Here is an 18,557-nt window from a genome sequence, read left to right as displayed (position 1 = left end):
TGCTTTATTTCCTCCAAATGTGAAACAATGAAAAAGAGCTGAGAACAGAATATGCTAAAGTATCTCCACTGGAAGGTCGTTTCAAAGAGACTACTGGGTTTTTCACCATTACCATAAAGATGCGAACACTATAGCAAAACAGGCAAAAGTTATATATCATAGTACTTACTGAAAAAACTGCTTCAAGTGGTCTTTACTATTTACTCTAACCCAAATACACTTAACAGGGAATTATGACTTTTTCATTTTTAATTTTTTAGTTCAGTAGACAGCTTAAAAACACTTATTAACCAAGTAATGTGTATGTGTGTGTGTGTATACATACAGATGTACATATGCATATACATGTGCATATGTACACACGCACACAAACACAGCACTTTTCCATCTGAGTACATGAGAACATACTCTTCAATACGTGATTATCACTCTGGCCGTGTTTCTTTATTTCATCACACGTGACCTTTTTCTAAGAGCCAGTCCATCTTCAATAACTATCAGTTTGATCCGTGTGTGGTTGTCGCTTTCTAGCAGTAAACATCATTGGGGACACATGCATATCTCTATGAGTCTATCCTACATTTTATTCTTTCGACTGGCTCTAATTATCTATATTAGATATACTAGGATACATAATTATATTATCTATACTAGGATATGTAATTACAACAAATTTAGATTTATATGGTTATTTTAATGACCAGAGACACTCATTCATCCAGCATTCACTTGGTTGCCTATTCTCCATAAGCTAAATTAAGTACAGTCTCTGCTTCATGACTGGCGTTCACAATGTAGCAGGGGAGAAAGATGATAAAACAGAGCAGAACGGAAACCAGTAAGTAGGGTTTTGACTTAGTTTGGAGTTCAGAGAAGGCTTCTCTTCTTTAAAGGAACGACTATGCTGTGTGGTGGGAAGGGGCACGCATAGAGCTGTGGTGCACAGAATAAGGATACCATGGCAGGTGCAAGATGAAGCTAGAGAAGTCGAGAATGACCACATTGTGTAAGACCTCATACAGGATTCTGGTCTCTGTAATAAGAGTAATGAAAAGTACAGTTAGTCAAGATAAACCTGCAATACCATTCTGAATGTAATGTTAAGACAGAATGGGGAAGTGAGTGAGGGTGGATGTGGAGAGACTGAGAGGAAGCTATTCCATCAGGCCATGCAAGAGGAAATGCTGGCCTGGACTAGAGAGATGGATAGAAGTGAGCAGTGAAGGTTTCTTACACAATCGGATGGAAGATGACACAGGACGCTGAACATGGTTAGTGTTCACTTCTGTTTTCTAGGGCAGGGAGGATCACAAGTTCTACTTTCAGTCTTATTTGGTTTGAGGTGTCTTTGCGACATCCAGGTCTCAAGTCATTATCACACTCCAACCAGCTCTGGAGCTCAGAAAAAAGGTCCACAGAGAAGATACAATGTGGGAATTACCTGTGTATAGGTCGTCTCTACTTTCCTTCACAGAGCCACCTCCTCCCCATTGTAAGGCTATGAATCACAGGGCTTGAACCCAACACCCTGTCACAGTGTGGACACAGTAACTGTCTCTCTTCCCCATTAGACGGTAAGTTCCATAAAAGCACTGACCATATCTATTTTGACTCCTATTGTACCTCAGCTTTTCACACACTTCCTGCACATATCAGAATATCAATAAGTAATATTTATATGAAGATATCTAATCTAAGATGGCAGAACTACAGAGATTAATAATTGAAAAAGATTAATTTTCAGCATAATTTGAAAAACTCATAATTCAGAATAAGGCAAGATGATGTATAAAACATGTCATATATTTATCATTTACTTAGTATTGTATTATACATATTATTACTTATAATATTTTATATGTTTCTCCTCTCAGGAAAAATAAAAATTTCTACGTATTTATCAGTTACACAATTCAAGTATAAATTAAATTGGAAGAAAATAATACGGTTTGATATGAGATGAAAATGTAGTTATCTTTATTGCCTATGTTTAAAAGGCAACCTGGTTTAGAACTCCCTGTACCTTTAAAAATGCGCAATAGAATATAAACTTTTACCTGTAAAGGCATCATACAGTTTTAACAATATTTAACGTACACCATTTATGACAGATCTCACCTATCAAGCGTTCTATTGATTCACAGGTATTAACCTAACAGATCGCATTTTTGTGTGTCTATTTTACTGACAGGAAATCTATAGCATGAAAGTTTTTGAGAGTTACCAAAAGCATTATAACTAATATATGCTTAAAAATAAAACCTTTGGCAATATGTATCTTAATCTCTATGAACAGAACAACAGGCTTTTCATTAAATTTAATTAATTTTAATTTTTCATTAAAATTAAATCGAAAACCGAATATCTTACATATAATTGCCTAGCCTTACGTGGCTCTACCTGCTTTTTATCACCATCTCCCATTGAGACAGGATGTATCAAGAAGCAGTATATTTAATGAAAGGGGTCAAAACACTGAGATCCTACTGAAATATCCTTTAAAGACTACTGATATTTTTTCAATTACTACTTTATTCATTATGGTTTTGTGAATATTAAAAATATACAAGTAATAATTTTAACAAAAGATACATGTGGGGCATTCCACCACTTAATTTTGAATGCAGAGAGAATATAACTCATCTCAATCTTCAATGTGGTCAACACTACAAACATGGATTTTGAAATCCTCTTTCGTTTTCTTCTTCTAATCAAATTCTCATGTATCAAAACTGAAGAATGTCATCACATTGCTTAGAGAATGTTTACATGTTCAGAGCACATGTATCAAAACAGTTGTGTATATAAACATGCTCTGGGAACATTAAATATATTTGAAGACTACAAAATAAAGTGCAAGATGATGAAAAACACCAGCTAACAGTACTAGTGCATTTTAAATCAGATTAAAAAGAAACAAAATACATTCAAATTTTAAAAAGGAAAACCGATAAAGAAAATTTTGGAAGAGGTTGTGGTTGGCCATTTATTACTTTTTTGCATTAGAGTTAATTAATATTCTAAAAAGGTCTAGGAAAAGCTGAACAACCTCTCAAGCTCTGAATTCATGGCACTGACCTTAGACTTTCTCAGAATGATTTTTAATGCATTCTGTTATTAGTAAAACCTGTTCAAACACATGCCCCATCTGCCAGCACCCCATCTGCAAGAGAGCTTCTTATTCTTGTAGACAGTGCAACTTCTGCTTGCTTCCTTCTCGTTTCTACATACCAGCTGTATGGTAATGAGCATGAGCAGCTGAAAATCCTGCATGATAACAAAGCCAATATGAAAACGGCAGAACAACAACTTCCCCTCAATGAAGCAGTTGTCGCATGAACAGAGCAGATAAGCTATTAAACAGGGAGGTGGTGGTGATGAGAATTTTACTTCTATGTATTTGGGGGATATGTATTTGTGCCTGTGTATGCACATGTGTGTTAAACGTGGGGTTTCCACATAACTGAAAAATAAAAAGAAATAAGAGCAGCACAGGATACCAAAGATAGATCTAAAATTTCTAAGTACTTTTGTTAAGACCTGTGAACCCATTCTTTAACTTTTTAAATCTCAATTCTTATATAGTAATAATATACCAGATGTCATTTGGAAAAGCCAGTTTTCAAAGATTTTAACAAGTTATGTTCCATTTCTTAATTAACATATTTTGGGGCCTTAAGGGAAAGAAAGAGAGACAGAACTTAAAAACCATTATGGAAACTATTTCTTAGACATTCTAGCCACTAACATGTGAACCAACAAACTATGTTTTTAATTTTTATATAGAAATTTAATTTTTAAAAAGTTTATGATATTTGAAGCAACACATTTGAAGCTCTAAACAAAATACTAAGATGGCACATGTTACCTTCTTAATTCAGGAAGGCATATTGGGTTAAGTTTTATATACATGAGAGTCACACTGAATGAATCTATGGAATGTAAGTAGATACAGAGCATATTAATTTTTTATGTGCAGTATCTTTCCATTTAGAGATTAACAGTCACTCAGGAAACTGTTTAAGAAAAATGACCATTTAAAATTGGTGTTATGAATTTTCTCTCACAATCTAAAGAAACTAAAAATGAAACATATTCAAAATACAAACCATAGTGAAAGAAGTGCTATTACATGAGAATTAATTATAATTTTTACCAGCACATCTAAATATCTCTTATGTGGACTTCATAACTGTTACTAAGTTCTTATCGTATAACTATACTTTCTATACATTATTTCATTTAACCCTTAAAACAATCCTATGAAGTAGGTACTATTATTATCTCCATCCTACAGAGGCATAATAAATGATGAAGCTAAAAACTTCAGCCCAGTCTAAATGACTATCTCTATGCTCTTAAACAGTCTACCACTCTGATATTATCTCCACAAGGCCAAGGATTTGAGTCTGCTTCATTCATTGTTGTACTCCAAACGCCTAAAGAAGTTCTTGGCTTGTAAAAGTTGTTGAATAGATGGAATAAATAAATGGAATGGATAGAAGAGATAACTACTCAGTTGTTGCTTTTTAATTATTAAATGTAGACTGCCTTAAGTGGAAAAAAAAAAGCTACTATAAATTTTATAACAGCTCTTAATCATTTTGTTATTGAAAAATTATTTACATATTAAGGAATCTTAAAGTAAGTGTTTAGGAGTTTTAAGTTTTGTTTACTTATCAGGTTGAAAAATTAAGACTTAACTTTTAAAATTCTCATGATTAACCATTAATTTTGAAAGGCTGGTACAGAATGAATAAGAACAAAATTGCACTGATTTTAGTATTTCTGTGAATCTACTTGTCCTCTATTTTATTGTCTAACCATAAAAATGCATTTTCCCTGTTAACTAGCTTAACATAGTCTTTGACTTCAAATATAAATCAAGGCCATGAGCTTATATAATATGAAAGCTTTTGTATAGAATAGTGTGTGTGTATATATATATATAAAAGAACCCAAATTGAAAGAATAGTCCCAACTTAATAAAACAGTACCAATTATCCTTTAAAAAATAAGATACGAAGTTGTACTTCCTCAAAGAAAAAGCTTCTAACAACACTTAAAAGATTTTTTAAAAACTCACAAATTCAGACAAGATTTATAAGAACAGTACTATACTGCCCCTACATGTTCAAACTAGTAGTAACAATGACATTTTAAAATCTGAACTGATAATGTAGAGATATCTGTGGATTATTGAAAAGCTGTTTAAGCTGTTTAAATTGCTCCCAAGTGAATAATCTGAGATCATCCACACATAAAAATGTAATTAAATACAGGAATAAGCCACAGATTTTAATTTTCATTTTCAAGACTAGTAAGGAGAACAAGTTTAAGAGAATTTCATCCAACATTATCATATATATTTTTTTGTCTCAAAATAGATTTCCCCAACATTACATGTAGTGTTAGTTGCCCAGTCATGTCCAACTCTTTGTGACCCCATGGACTGCAGCCCGCCAGGCTCCTCTGTCCATGGAGCTCTCTTGGCAAGAATACTGGAGTGGATTGCCATTTCCTTCTCCAGGCAATCTTTCTGACCCAGGGATTAAACCCAGGTGTCCCGCACTGTAACTAGATTCTTTACTGTCTGAGCTACAGAGAAGCCACAACATTACATGATCAATAAAAAACATAAGTAAATAAACAAATGGCTAATAAGCTATGTGCATTTGAGGTCAATATTTGTATATTAACGTCTGAGAAATACTGTTGAATTGTTTCCGCCAGATCTAAAAAAATTTCAATAAAGTTCATAAATGTATACATAAACACTTACACACATAGACATTACCAAAACCACAAGAAAAACTTTTATTAATCTAATCTTAGATTTACTTTTAAAAAACCTACTATAATTATTTTACCTTTTACCCACTGTAGGAATAAAGCTCTATATATGCAAATAAAGAGATGTGTTGCATTGATAAGTTCTTATAAAAGAAACTAAGAATGTCATTGGTTTTACCACAAATGGTAGACCTTTCTAATATTACTCCTATAGAAAAAATAACACATTTTTAAAAAATCCTACATTATAGTATCATTATTTACATCTACCACAATTATATCTACCATTATTTAACTGATTTATATGTGAGACACATTAATTTATGCAAGTTTCCATTAAAAGGTCAGGGATAGGGTCAAGAACTCTAATTCTGACTTAGGAACAATCCAGGAAGAAATCACTGTGGTGAGCCTGATATTAAAGACTACAGTTTTCCGGCAAAAACATGAAAAACGAAATAGTATGGCATCATATTTAATTTTTCAGAGCCTCAAGATAATATTCTATGCTGTATACTACCCAGCAGTATTTGAAAACTTATAGATCATAATATTTTTCAATTAAGTTACCAACATAATGCTATCAAGTACGGCAGAGTGTGTGCATATGTATTAATATGTATGTGTATACATATGGAGAAACCATAACACAAATAAATGATCACCAACCCTCTTGGAAATGTGAAGTACTGATGCTGCTGCTGCTAAGTCACTTCAGTCGTGTCCGACTCTGTGCGACCCCATAGACGGCAGCCCACCAGTCTCCCCAGTCCCTGGGATTCTCCAGGCAAGAACACTGGAGTGGGTTGCCATTTCCTTCTCCAGTGCATGAAAGTGAAAAGTGAAAGTGAAGTCGCTCAGTCCTGTCTGACTCTTAGCGACTCCATAGGATTTTCCAGGCAAGAGTGCTGGAGTGGGTTGCCACTGCCTTCTCTGAAAGAGAAGTACACAACTGAATAAAAGTGTCTGGTGACACACTCTATACTGAAGCAGACCAAACATGATGTCCATGTGTGTGCCTGTGTGCTCAGTCATGTCCAGCTCTTTATGACTCTATGGACTGGAGCCCACCAGGCTATCTCCCATGCAAGAATACTGAAGTGGGTTGCCATTTCTTCCTCTAGGGATCTTCCTGATCCAGGGATCAAACCCACATCTGTTGCATTGGCAGGCAGATTCTTTACCACTGAGTCACCTGGAAAGCCCATCCTGTCCACACTGAGGTGGAAATCTCAGGGTCTGAAATACTAAATTATAAAAACAGTATGTCTTTTTTTTTTTCTGTTTTGTTCAATACTGTATCTAGAACTGTGCCTGTAAACTAACAGATGCTTATTTACTGAATAGATTAATTAATCTGTGTTCCTCTGATTTTGATATGTGACCATGGAAAGGAGAAAATAAGATAAGTCTTTCAGAGACAGAAAAGCTTCAGTGGCCTTCTTAAGGGAAGGTCTTTGCTGCCTCATTCATCTTTGTTACATTAGCATCACACGCAAGGAGGATGTATATGCCTAATATGCATTAGCAGAATGAAAATTAATTTAGTGGTGTTAATATTTAGCAGAAAACTGAGAAAAATAAGTGGCTGACGTACTCCTTCCTCACTTAAAGTCTGCTAGTATAAGCTGCATTTAATCACTGAAGAAAAATAATACATAAGCTCTGAACTATCATCATACTATATGGAGCTGCCCATAATTGGGTTAATAAAATTTAGGTATTAATGTAAAGCATTTAAATATGAATGTAGACAGACTTAAGATAAGGCTTAGGTTACTTCGACATTTCAAAGTATATTCCATTTTTTATATGTGGATGATAGCTGTCTGTAGTTAGTGCCACAATTTTGGAGAAAGCTGTGTTCCTGATTTCAAAACTTTCTGGAGTTTAGAAGGTAACATGGGACATATGCTGTGCATGGCAGAACACTTCTAGTATATCACATATGAACATTTCTGTAGCAAAATATACAAATATTCAGATAAACAATAAACATGAGTGTCTTATGTTAGTCAGGGTTAGATTTGGATAACTTGTTAAAGCATTTTGTTTTCAGGGCTTACTGGACTCTTGGTCTGCAGACAAGGGACCACAGTTTTATTTCATACCTGTTTACCCAGCCAGAAGCTTCGTAACCTGTTTATTTCTAGCATATTTTTCATCTGTCTCCCATACTCCACATCTTAACTTAAACTAAGTTAGTTTCTGTAAAATATGACCTACAAGTTGAAATAGGCTTGCCCTGATTGTTATCAACAAAAGGGGGTAACACTTCATGGCAGTTATTTCTATGCTGTAGTTGTAGATTTACAAACAATAATTTTCTTTGCATTAATATCTGACAACTGAGGCGCAACATAATACTTTGACATCACAAGATGACAAAAACATCTAGAAAGCAATGTGATTGAGGTCATCATAAATTGTGAAAACAAAATATGAATTCAGTTCAGTTCAGTCGCTCAGTCGTGTCCGACTCTGCGACCCCATGAATCGCAGCACGCCAGGCCTCCCTGCCCATCACCAACTCCAGGAGTTCACCCAAACTCCTGTGCATCGAGTCGGTGATGCCATCCAGCCATCTCATCCTCTGTCGTATTTTAAAATCTAGGATTACATGGCAAAAGTTAACCCTTGAAACCATTCCTTCAACAAATCACTATCCAGTCAATATACCATAGTTTTTAACGATGCTGTAGCTAGATACCCAGGTTAGAATCTTAGCTCCATCATCTACTAGCTCTAGGGCAAGTCAGCTAAACTTCCTACACCTCTGGATCCTGTATCTACAAAACAGGGAGAACATAATGCAGTCTGTTACTTCATGAGGTAATTGTAAGGATTAAATGAGTTCATATGTGGAAAGTACTTAGACCAGTGTCTTCCCTGCATCCCATTAGACCCTATTATACTGTTACCCTGTTTTAGCAACATCCAACATTAGCATTACTTTCCTGCTTCCCTGAAATAGAATCTAAGCTCCATGAGGGCATGGCCTTTGTCCATCTACTTCACTGTTACATCTACAGATTCTAGAAAAGTTTCCAACCTTGTTCTAAGTTAATACATATTTCAGGACTCTTATTACTATTAATAAATCTCATATCCAGAAATAAGTGAATAATTTGCAGTATAATTAATGTGAAAAAAAAAACAATATGTGAGACCAAACAATAACACAAGTTTCTTCTGTTCACTTCTCTGATCATCTGCTTAGCAAACAATATCCTTCCCATTTTAAAGGTGCTGTGAAGCCTTTCCTGAGCCATTGCATTGAGACCAAGGTGGCCCTCTCATGCTCTTACATTGCTCCTATTTGCTATAGGAATCCATTTAAGCAACTACCCTTTTGTACTATAAGGGTTTATTTATGGTTTAACCACTAACTATAAAACGCTCAAGAGAACTGTGATTTTCACTTTTGCATATCCACAGGAAGAAGGGAAGAATCATCTTTTTATTTACAGCTACTGCCTTGCACAATACAAAAAAATAAGACCACAAGAAAATTTAAGTTTATATTCTGCTTACTCATCTTTTGCATGATGTAGGAAACATTCTTAAGAAATTGACAGGATTTAAAACAAAATCTCCTGATATGTGGTAACCAGTTAATTCTTTTATTGATGAAATACAGTGACAATAAAAGATATCAGATGATCTGGAAATGCCAGTTTTTCCCCAAGTTCCAATGGAATACATGTGTGGACAAAACTTTAAAAAGCTCCATTTTAGTTTATGCACTTAAAAAAAAAAATCAGAGAATCTATTAAAATCACTCTCCAAACTTGCTCACAGCACCACTCTGTTCTTTCTTTCCAAAGTTTTGTAATAGTTTTCATATTTTCTGACTTTTTTGGCTATGGCAGACTCTCATAAGTGCCATCTAAATGAGTATACCCTATGTTTGTTTCTCCTTCATTTTCAAAACTGCTAAGTAGTAATTACTTTTAAGATTAAGCATCAAACTGTATCTGAGTTTAGTTATATTTAGAAAATGAAATATTCAAAATCACAGCTGCACAGTCATTTGAAAGTATTTAGTAAACAAAAACATGTCATATTCTAACAGTATCAAAACCCCTTTAAGAATTTTCTAGACTTAACAAAAACTTCAACAAATTGGTCATACATAAAAAGATATTAAAGATAATTTCTGAAGTCTAAGAGTTTATAGCCTCAAGTGAGGAGACAAGATAACTAAAGGAAGCTGTCAAATATCACCACTAGACAGTCCATGTAAGTTCAGGAGCCAAAGGTAATGGCCACAACTACGGTACGCGCCACTCGTGGGTGAGGACGGTGGAAGCGTCAGTGCTGGGGGGAAGGTTCCATCCAGAGAGAGAAGCCTGGCTGTGAGGTCATGGAAAGGATTTGGAGAAAGTGGCACAAATGTAACGGCAGATACAGAATAGACCAGTATGGGGGAGGGGAACATGATGCTGGCTTTTTAAAGGTTTCATTATTTCTGTAGGTTAAGGAAATATCCAACTATTTCCTCTTGACTAAGAGTTCCATGAAACAAATGTTGAGTCTCGTGAAATCTCTTTTGGGCATCAAGACATTTTAGAAGAGCAGATTTGCTACAACTACTTTAAAAAAGAATTAATCATAGCTAGACTAGAATTAAAAAATAAAAATAAAAGGTAAACCTGGATTGGGGCAAAAGGCAAAGCTATGTCAGAAATGTAAGACCAAGTTGTAGTGCTTTAAGAAACAGGCAAGTATTTCTGGCAGCTGCGTTTGCTAGCATGAAAAGTACTCCTGTAGTAGAGATTATTAATAGCAATATACTTTGGGAGAGGCTGTCATTTAAACTGTACAAACATCACACTAAAACTCAGAAATATAAACGTATAAACTAAGATGACAAAAACTGAGATAACCATAAGACAGTAAAAATATATAAATCAATGATAAATTATAAAACTACACATATGGATCATCTGTGCAGATAAAAAAAGACGACAGCTTTAAAACTATGGGAAGAGTAGAAGAAAATTATAGCTACAAATAATATACATGGCAGGTCAATGGAAAATATTATTTTCCAGAAAGAAGTTTTTAAAATCACATTAGCAACAAATAATTTCTTGTTCTATTTGTATATTTTCCTATTGAAGTTTTAAGTATAACATATATAATTATTTTCTCAAAATGAAAAAACATTCCTTCGATAGAAAACTTAGAACAATAAACACTGAAATATATTATCAAGTAAGTAAAATCCATAAAACTTGGTCATACTAGAAATAAATTTGCTTAAAATATGATTTCTTTCTCTTGTTAAACAACATTGGAAGTCCCTCATGTTGGTTTTGATTTGATACAGTCTTTCTGGAAAACAATTTAGTAGTATTTATCAACAATCTAAAAAAAAATTCATACTCCTTGACCCAATAATTCTACTTCCAGAAAAAAGTGTATAGGGACATTAAAGATTTATATATAAAAAAGTTCAAAGCAGGTCACTGACCAAATTAGCAACAGTAGGAAAATGATGATACATCCACTTGACAGATTATAATACACTTTTGAATAACTACAGCCATAGAAAACTACCAGTGATACCTTAAAAATGAATTAAAGTATCAATTAAAAAATTATTTCCTTATAATTTTTATTGTGGTTATTTGTGAACAGTGGAATTACTGATAATTTAGGAAAATGAAAAGAAACACTTCTGTATTTTACATACTGAGCATATCTAATTTTTATAAAGAGAAGTAGAAAATATTAACTATTCCAAGAAAATAAAAATTCTCTATATCATCACTCAACTCAGAGGATTTAGGAGATTATCAAACTTCTCAGGAAGGTAGTACTTCACAAGTTTGCTTGAACAACAGAACTTATAATGGCTTACAAAATCTTCATACAAGTGAAAATTATACTGTAGAGTAAATAATTAGAGAGGTTGTTTTCTGAAACAAAGGCAATACAACTGTCTGATAAAACTGGCAGATATTTGCTGAAAAGTCTATTAAAGGAGCCTAAAAAAGTATAGATAGCTTGAACTAACTGAAGATTATACATATAAAACAACAAAATAGATTATGCCTAAATGAGAATAAAATTTTGAATACAGGGTATTCTTAAAAATTAGTATCATCAATAATTCAACAATGAAGAAAAAAACTTGAATCCAAGAGAATACAGAAGCTAAGAGACATATAATGTTATTTTGAATTTTTGTCATCACAGGCAAAAGTGTTACTTGAACAAACTGATGAGAATGGAACTGCATTGCAGTGTGAAGATGGTTAATCTGTCAGACACGCTGTTCTGACTGGTTGCCTACCAAACACAGACCCGGCAGTATGACAAAGGTTCTCTCCTTAACCAAACTCTAATCAGGCTCCTTTGAGCTCTTTTTCAACTAGGCCCTGCCCTTGGGCATGTTCTCAAGAACCAAATTTTAGCAAGAATCCTGCTACATCACATTAACCAGAATTCCCCATCCTTGATATTGATCACATTCGGGACCCGAACCTCCCCCTCATATCTGCTGGGTCCGCCAGTCTCCCATCCCCCAGGTGATGTTTGACCACCTTGATTAGTTCATTTAACCAGTGTCATCCTGTTAGCCTTGATATTTCTTAGTAATTATCTACCATCAGACTTTCTAACCTGCTTTATGGCTGTAAATTTGTACTTTTACGAGTTGAGCCCAATCTGCCTCCCCTACTGCGAGCCTCCCTAGTGGAAGTCCCTTCCCAGGTGGCACTAGTAGTAAAGAATCTGCCTGCCAATGCAGGAGATGTAAAGAGATGTGGGTTCAATCCCTGGGTTGGGAATCCACTCCAGTATTCTTGCCTGGAGAATCCCATGGACAGAGGAGCCTGTCAGGCTATAGTCCATAGGATCGCACATAGTCGGACATGACTGAAGCAACGTAGCATGCACAGAATAGTAACAGTCCCTACATGTACCACGACAGTCCTCCTGAACGTCTGTCTTGATTTTAACAAGGGTTATGAATAACTTTTTCTTTACCAGGTACCACCCCTCAGCTTATAAAGACAATAAATGTATATACTCTTTGAATATTTCTAGTTTTTTATGACTATAATCACTGCATCATCTGTGGGATAACTTTACAAATGAAACATTTTAAAAAGAGAGTACACAAAAAATACTCAATCTATAAATATAATATGCTACCAAAGTTATCTTTAGGTCAATTATTTGAAGCTTTGAATGAATTATTGTCAAAGAAACAATGTCAACATTGATATGTTCCCAGGCTTACCCTTCAAAATATAAACAGTGGTTGAAAAAAGTTTAAGTTCATTTTAAAAAGGTCAAAAAACATAGTAGAAAGAAAATAGCTACTACCTGTAGCACTGGAGAGTCCTGAGGTTAAACACCAGCTTTACTCTTTACCAAGAAAATTGGGGATAGGTAACTTGTTTGAGGCCTGGCTTTCAAGTATACCAAGTGGAGATAATACCTAACTTACAATATTAACAAACATTTAAAAATTAATTAAAATACATAAAATGGCTGGAGAATGCACAGTATATTTAGTAGGTTATTATACAATGATAGCAAGGGTTTCCTGGGGCTCAGTGGTAATGAACCCTCCTGCCAATATAAGAGATGCAGTCTGATCCCTGGGTTGGGAAGTTCCCCTAGAGAAGGAAATGGCAAGCTCTCCAGTATTCTTGCCTGGGAAATCCCATGGACAGAGGAGCCTGGCAAGTTATAGTCCATGGGATCACAAAAAATTCAGACACAACTCAGCGATTAACCAACAACTGTATATTGAGAAGGTAAATTAATAAGCAGTATGTAAAAATTCTAGTGATTAGGCACATAAACATTTTTCTCTACATAGCTACAAAAGAATTAGAAGAGAGAATCAAGATTTCTAAAGGAATGAAAGGCTTATGGCTCTAACAATCTTTCTAAAACTTAACTGTTAACTGAAACTTACATTCAAACAAAAAGATGTATGCACAAGAAGATTTACTATGGTAGTATTGTAATCCTAAAAACCTATGTCACTGTTTCATGAATAAAGTTTTATTAAAACACAATCATGTCCATTTTCAAACAATGGCAGCTACTTTCAAATAATGGCAGAGCTCAGTAGTTCTATATGACTATCTGGTCCACAGAGCCCAAAATAGTTGCCAGCCCTCTGCAAAAAAAGGACCCTTGTGGACCCTTGACTTAAACTAATGCTAAAGAATCTGCCTGCAATGCAGGAGACATAGGTTTGATTCCTGGGTCACAAAAGTCCCCTGGAGGAGGGCATGGCAACACACTCCAGCATTCTTGCCTGGAGAATCCCAAGGACAGAGGAGCCTGGTAGGTTACAGTCCATAGGGTCACAAAGAGTCAGACGCGACTGAGCATGCATGTACGCAATGGTAACAATACACAGAGTGATATTAACTCAAATATTTTCTCAAATGACACAAATGTTCTATTTTAATTTTATCTCCATTTTCATTTTAAAGCAAAGCATTTATTTTTAAACATGGACATGGTACTTTAAACAGAACTTGGTATAGAATATAACTACTACAAAATTATTTTCAACTATCAGAAAACTAGTCATATATCTCATCGTTGCCTGAGCTCCGGGTTTCAGGGGAACAAGTTCTGCACCATACTGCCTGCCGCTCACCTCCCTACAGCGTCCACCAGCAGTTTGACCCCATTCCCTTACTCAGCTCTGCTGCTGCTGCTTATGCTACACAACTGGCATGTGGTTCAAATCCAAGAATATAAACGCTCTCTACAAACACATTTTTCTATAAACCAACAGTCAACCAGGTATCTTTAAAAGCCCGGATATAAACCATGAATTTCATGTCATTTGGAAATTTCTACCAAAAAGTAACACTGAAGAATAACCTCATGAGAATATTGTAAATGCTTAAAAGTCTCCGAACAAAAACAAAAAGAGTTCAAGATTTAAGCCTTAAAGTGAATTTTCTTTCAACATACTATTATTAATTGCAAGATACTATTATTTCTCTTATCATCAGAAAGCAAAAAATGGTGCCAGATAAGCTATGAAATTCCAACAAGACATATCCTAATTTCATATATGTTTAAAATGTAGAAAAATAATGTATCTTAGGATTTGGAAATATAGTATTACCATATAGGCATTCCAATTTCAAAGAAAAATAAAACAATTTTCCAGTGATTTTATAAACTAAGTTTTTCCTGTAAATTTTCTCTCCCTTTAAAGGATGGTCAGTTATTTTAGAAACCAAAATCATTTACATTATAGTAAATTAGACTAGCAGTACTGATAGTACTTAATGATGGAGTAAATTAATTCCGTGAAAGCATTTCAAGAGCTATAAATTGAAGTTGTAGTTATGAAAACTATTCCAAAGAATTTTTCACAATTTAAAAAATTATTTTATTGTGCAAACATTCAATAGATCAACACCTATGATGAATGGAGGGGCAATATCATATTTTTCAACTTTTAACAGGTCAAACCTACAGAGTCTTGTAAGAGGTCACACAGTATTATCTCACTACTTAGAAGAAAAAAATGGCCTACAAAACAGAGAAATCTACACACATGTGGTCAGTGTATAATAATCTGATTAAAAATGAAAGATATACTGGATGTTAGGTACAAAATATGATTAATTACATATAACACCAGAAGTCTTTTCAAAATCTTTGATAAAAAATACATTTAAAGTGTCTATCATTAACATTACTAAGGGAAAATAAGTAAGTTAAACAACAAAGAACATGTGAATCAATTTAAAGCTACTTTAAACCAGTTGCAAAAAGGAGGGGATAGGGATATAATTACACTAGCCCTCTAATATTTCTAGTAGTCAGAGTCAATGAGTTATGCAATAGTAAATTATTGGCAGGCAGTCTAAAAATGAGTGTGTTAATTCTGTTTTCTAACTATCTTCCCCTAATTTAGAATGATGTTCTAGTTTGAATTCTACTTTTCAAATTTAGTACTCTTCTGTAATAACAAATGCCAGGCTATAATTTAACGTTAACAGTAGCCTAGAAAAGTCGAACTGAATAGTGACCCTAGGAAACCCCCAAGGAAAGCCTTCAAGTTGTCTATTAAATTTTCTTAATAGAATCTGCTCCTGATTCTTTTAAGTTTCATGTAAAGATGAAGACAGAAAACATGCATTGTGACATAATGAAGTAATCCGTCATACACTGTACTTAAGTTTATTAGAAATATTCAACAAGAAAAAAATTATCTTGATTGTCAATATCTTAACCCCTCAATTAAAAAATTCCAATTTATTTTCCTTAATTTGATGGTTTACTTGTATTGATATTTTTTTACAGAAGTATTAAAATAAAAAATAATTTATTAATGACCTTAGAGAGGCTACTAGAGGCCTCTGTGTAAATGCTTAAATCAGAGCAGTGACCTCATTCAGAAGTTATAAAAGTGACAAAGCGAAAGAAGAAAAGATTTAAAGAAAACAAGAAACACTTTCTGAAAACATAGTAAAGAAGAAAATGAGGGGACAGAAAGATTTATATTTTATATTCAATGTTTAATTTGTATTACATTTAAAACCTACTTAAAATGCTTTTCAACATGGCTACCACTTATTTGGAGTAGAAGTAGAAACAGTTCAAAAACTAAAGTAATTAGAAAACGTATTTTTACAAAGGCTATTTAAGTCCCAGCAAATAAAGAGGAAAAATACTTTTCAGGTATTATAAGTTAACCTATTTGTTTAATAGAATATTTGTCTTTCAATTAAAAGAAAAGAGGAGAGAGTTAAAAAGGACTAAAACACTAATAGTACGGATATGTGCATCTCTGACAGGTATTTTTCGGTTTAATGTGTTCAGGATCCTAAACATATACTAGATCTAAAAATATATTACTCTAGTTAATAATTCAAAATGGCAATATGAAGTAACTCAAAAAATACAACAAAACCATTAATATAAACAGGGTCAAAACTTGGAGGGGACGAGAATGTTATCCTGAAGAACATACAGAAAATCATAACCTGATTATAGATTAGTACAAATTCTACAAAATGTTTGTTACTTCAGGATTGTCTATATATAAACTATATCGTAACTGCCACACAACGGCACACTAGTTTTATTTTACATAACAGCAAAAAGTAATGTCACTATTATGTTAAGTTTAATTTAAAAAATAGTGATTTAAAAATAATCTAGCTTCAAGTGCCAGATAAACTCTTTATAAGAGCTAGATACTGTAATTCCCATGTTAAAGGACAGTCCCACCAGCTCTTTACTTTTCCCACAAAATAAAAACAATAAATTTGGGTTTTCAGTATCTGCCAACATATTTCAAAACATGGTTTTTAAATTTACCAATTTTAAGTAAGTTTAAACAATTCTAACACCATAAAAATAAATGAGAGAGACAAAAAGGTAAATTAGGTAACCTAGCCCTCAAGACTCTCTATCATGTTACTAAAACTGTCACTTACAGAAGTTTTCAGGGGCGACATAATGCTCCGATAGTTTTAGTTATAAATATCAATTGAAATTTGAAGCATGTTTTCACCAAAAGAGGCAGAAGTAGTTCATTTAAACAAATATTCCTGTTTTTCAAATGTGTGAGACTTACCCGTCTTCGACAAAAGGGGAGGCCTTGGGCAATGATGCTAATGCTAAATATCTTCATCACGGTTTGATGTGGTAGAGGCTCTTTTGCACTTTTAAGATCAACAGGAACCAAGCCATGGTTTAGAGTAGCCTTTCCCGGTTTTGACATTTTAAAACTCCTCTTGGCTGATGAACACTCTCTACATGTAATACAGGCACATTACTAAAAATTCTAGCCACCAAACTAAAATACAACTTTCTAATTAAAAAAAAAAAGGCTGAGAACCCAAGGCCTGCTGCTTTTGTCTTTCAACCTTCTCCTACCAAATGTCCTGACCTGTCTGAGGCTTGGTGAAGTGCAAACTATCCTAGAATAGCCAGGAATTATAAACTACTGAAGTGAAAGCTCCTGCTCCTGCCAGTCAAACAGCTGGTGAACCTCCCTTACAAAGTCAGTAAGACAACCAGAGCAGGGCTATGCTACAGGGTCCCTTTGAAAACTTCTCCAGTGACTAACCTAGGTATACTCCCTAGAAAGTGAAAGTAAACTTTTCTCTATAAAAATCCAAAAGTTAATCACTGTATTTTCTTTTGAATATTTATTGCCTTTCTTAAGCAAATATCAGCATTATTATTTTAGGAGTGTTTTGAACTGTGCTTCAAATTTAAGGGCAGTATTTATGCATGCTCAAAAACTATAAACATACATTTGTCCTATCTTAGAACGTCCTCATTCAGAATGAGCACTGTATCTTCAAGTGTTTGTCTTCAGTAAGCTCTTTTCCTCTTCCATACGTACCATTCTTTATCTCATACTCACTAAGACATTAAATGGACTCTAGTTCTGGATAGTTAATAATAAACACTTCAGGTTAGTCTTAACACGTGACATTTTAGTTGTTTGCAAATTTCAGTTCAAGCTCTATAATTCTGAAATACTTAGCAATTCCACTTGAAAGTATAACAGTCCCGTGACTGATTAAATATATTTTAAAACCCAAATATTTATAAATATAACCTGTGGTGTAACTAAAGTAAGATGAATACTGACTAACCAGCTCATCACAAATCCTTAGGGCCTAATTTCTCTGATATACCACAGTCAGATATATCTTTCTAAAACATGGAGATGGAATGTGCTATACAATCCACTTCTCAAGAACTCTGAATGGTTCCCCAATGCCTAAGATAAAGTT

The 18,557-nt window shown here is 34.1% G+C and overlaps 1 protein-coding gene across 12 annotated transcripts in view; it reads right to left on the bottom strand.

The window, feature by feature from the left end:
* FBXW7 (F-box and WD repeat domain containing 7) overlaps positions 1-18,557 on the bottom strand; it is a 230,246-nt gene that overhangs the window by 47,477 nt on the left and 164,212 nt on the right. The window contains exon 2 of one of the 12 annotated variants that reach the window (XM_055549486.1): positions 17,384-17,561. The exons of the other annotated variants lie outside the window; for them this stretch is intronic. Within the exon in view, the coding sequence (XP_055405461.1) occupies positions 17,384-17,561 (178 nt within the window). The remainder of the gene's footprint in view (positions 1-17,383; positions 17,562-18,557) is intronic. 12 annotated transcript variants of the gene reach the window in all.

Source organism: Bubalus kerabau, chromosome 16, assembly GCF_029407905.1.
Source record: "Bubalus kerabau isolate K-KA32 ecotype Philippines breed swamp buffalo chromosome 16, PCC_UOA_SB_1v2, whole genome shotgun sequence".
NCBI lineage: Eukaryota > Metazoa > Chordata > Mammalia > Artiodactyla > Bovidae > Bubalus > Bubalus kerabau.
The sequence above is the reverse complement of the archived record's forward strand: the minus strand, read 5'-3'. Positions and strand labels throughout refer to the sequence as shown.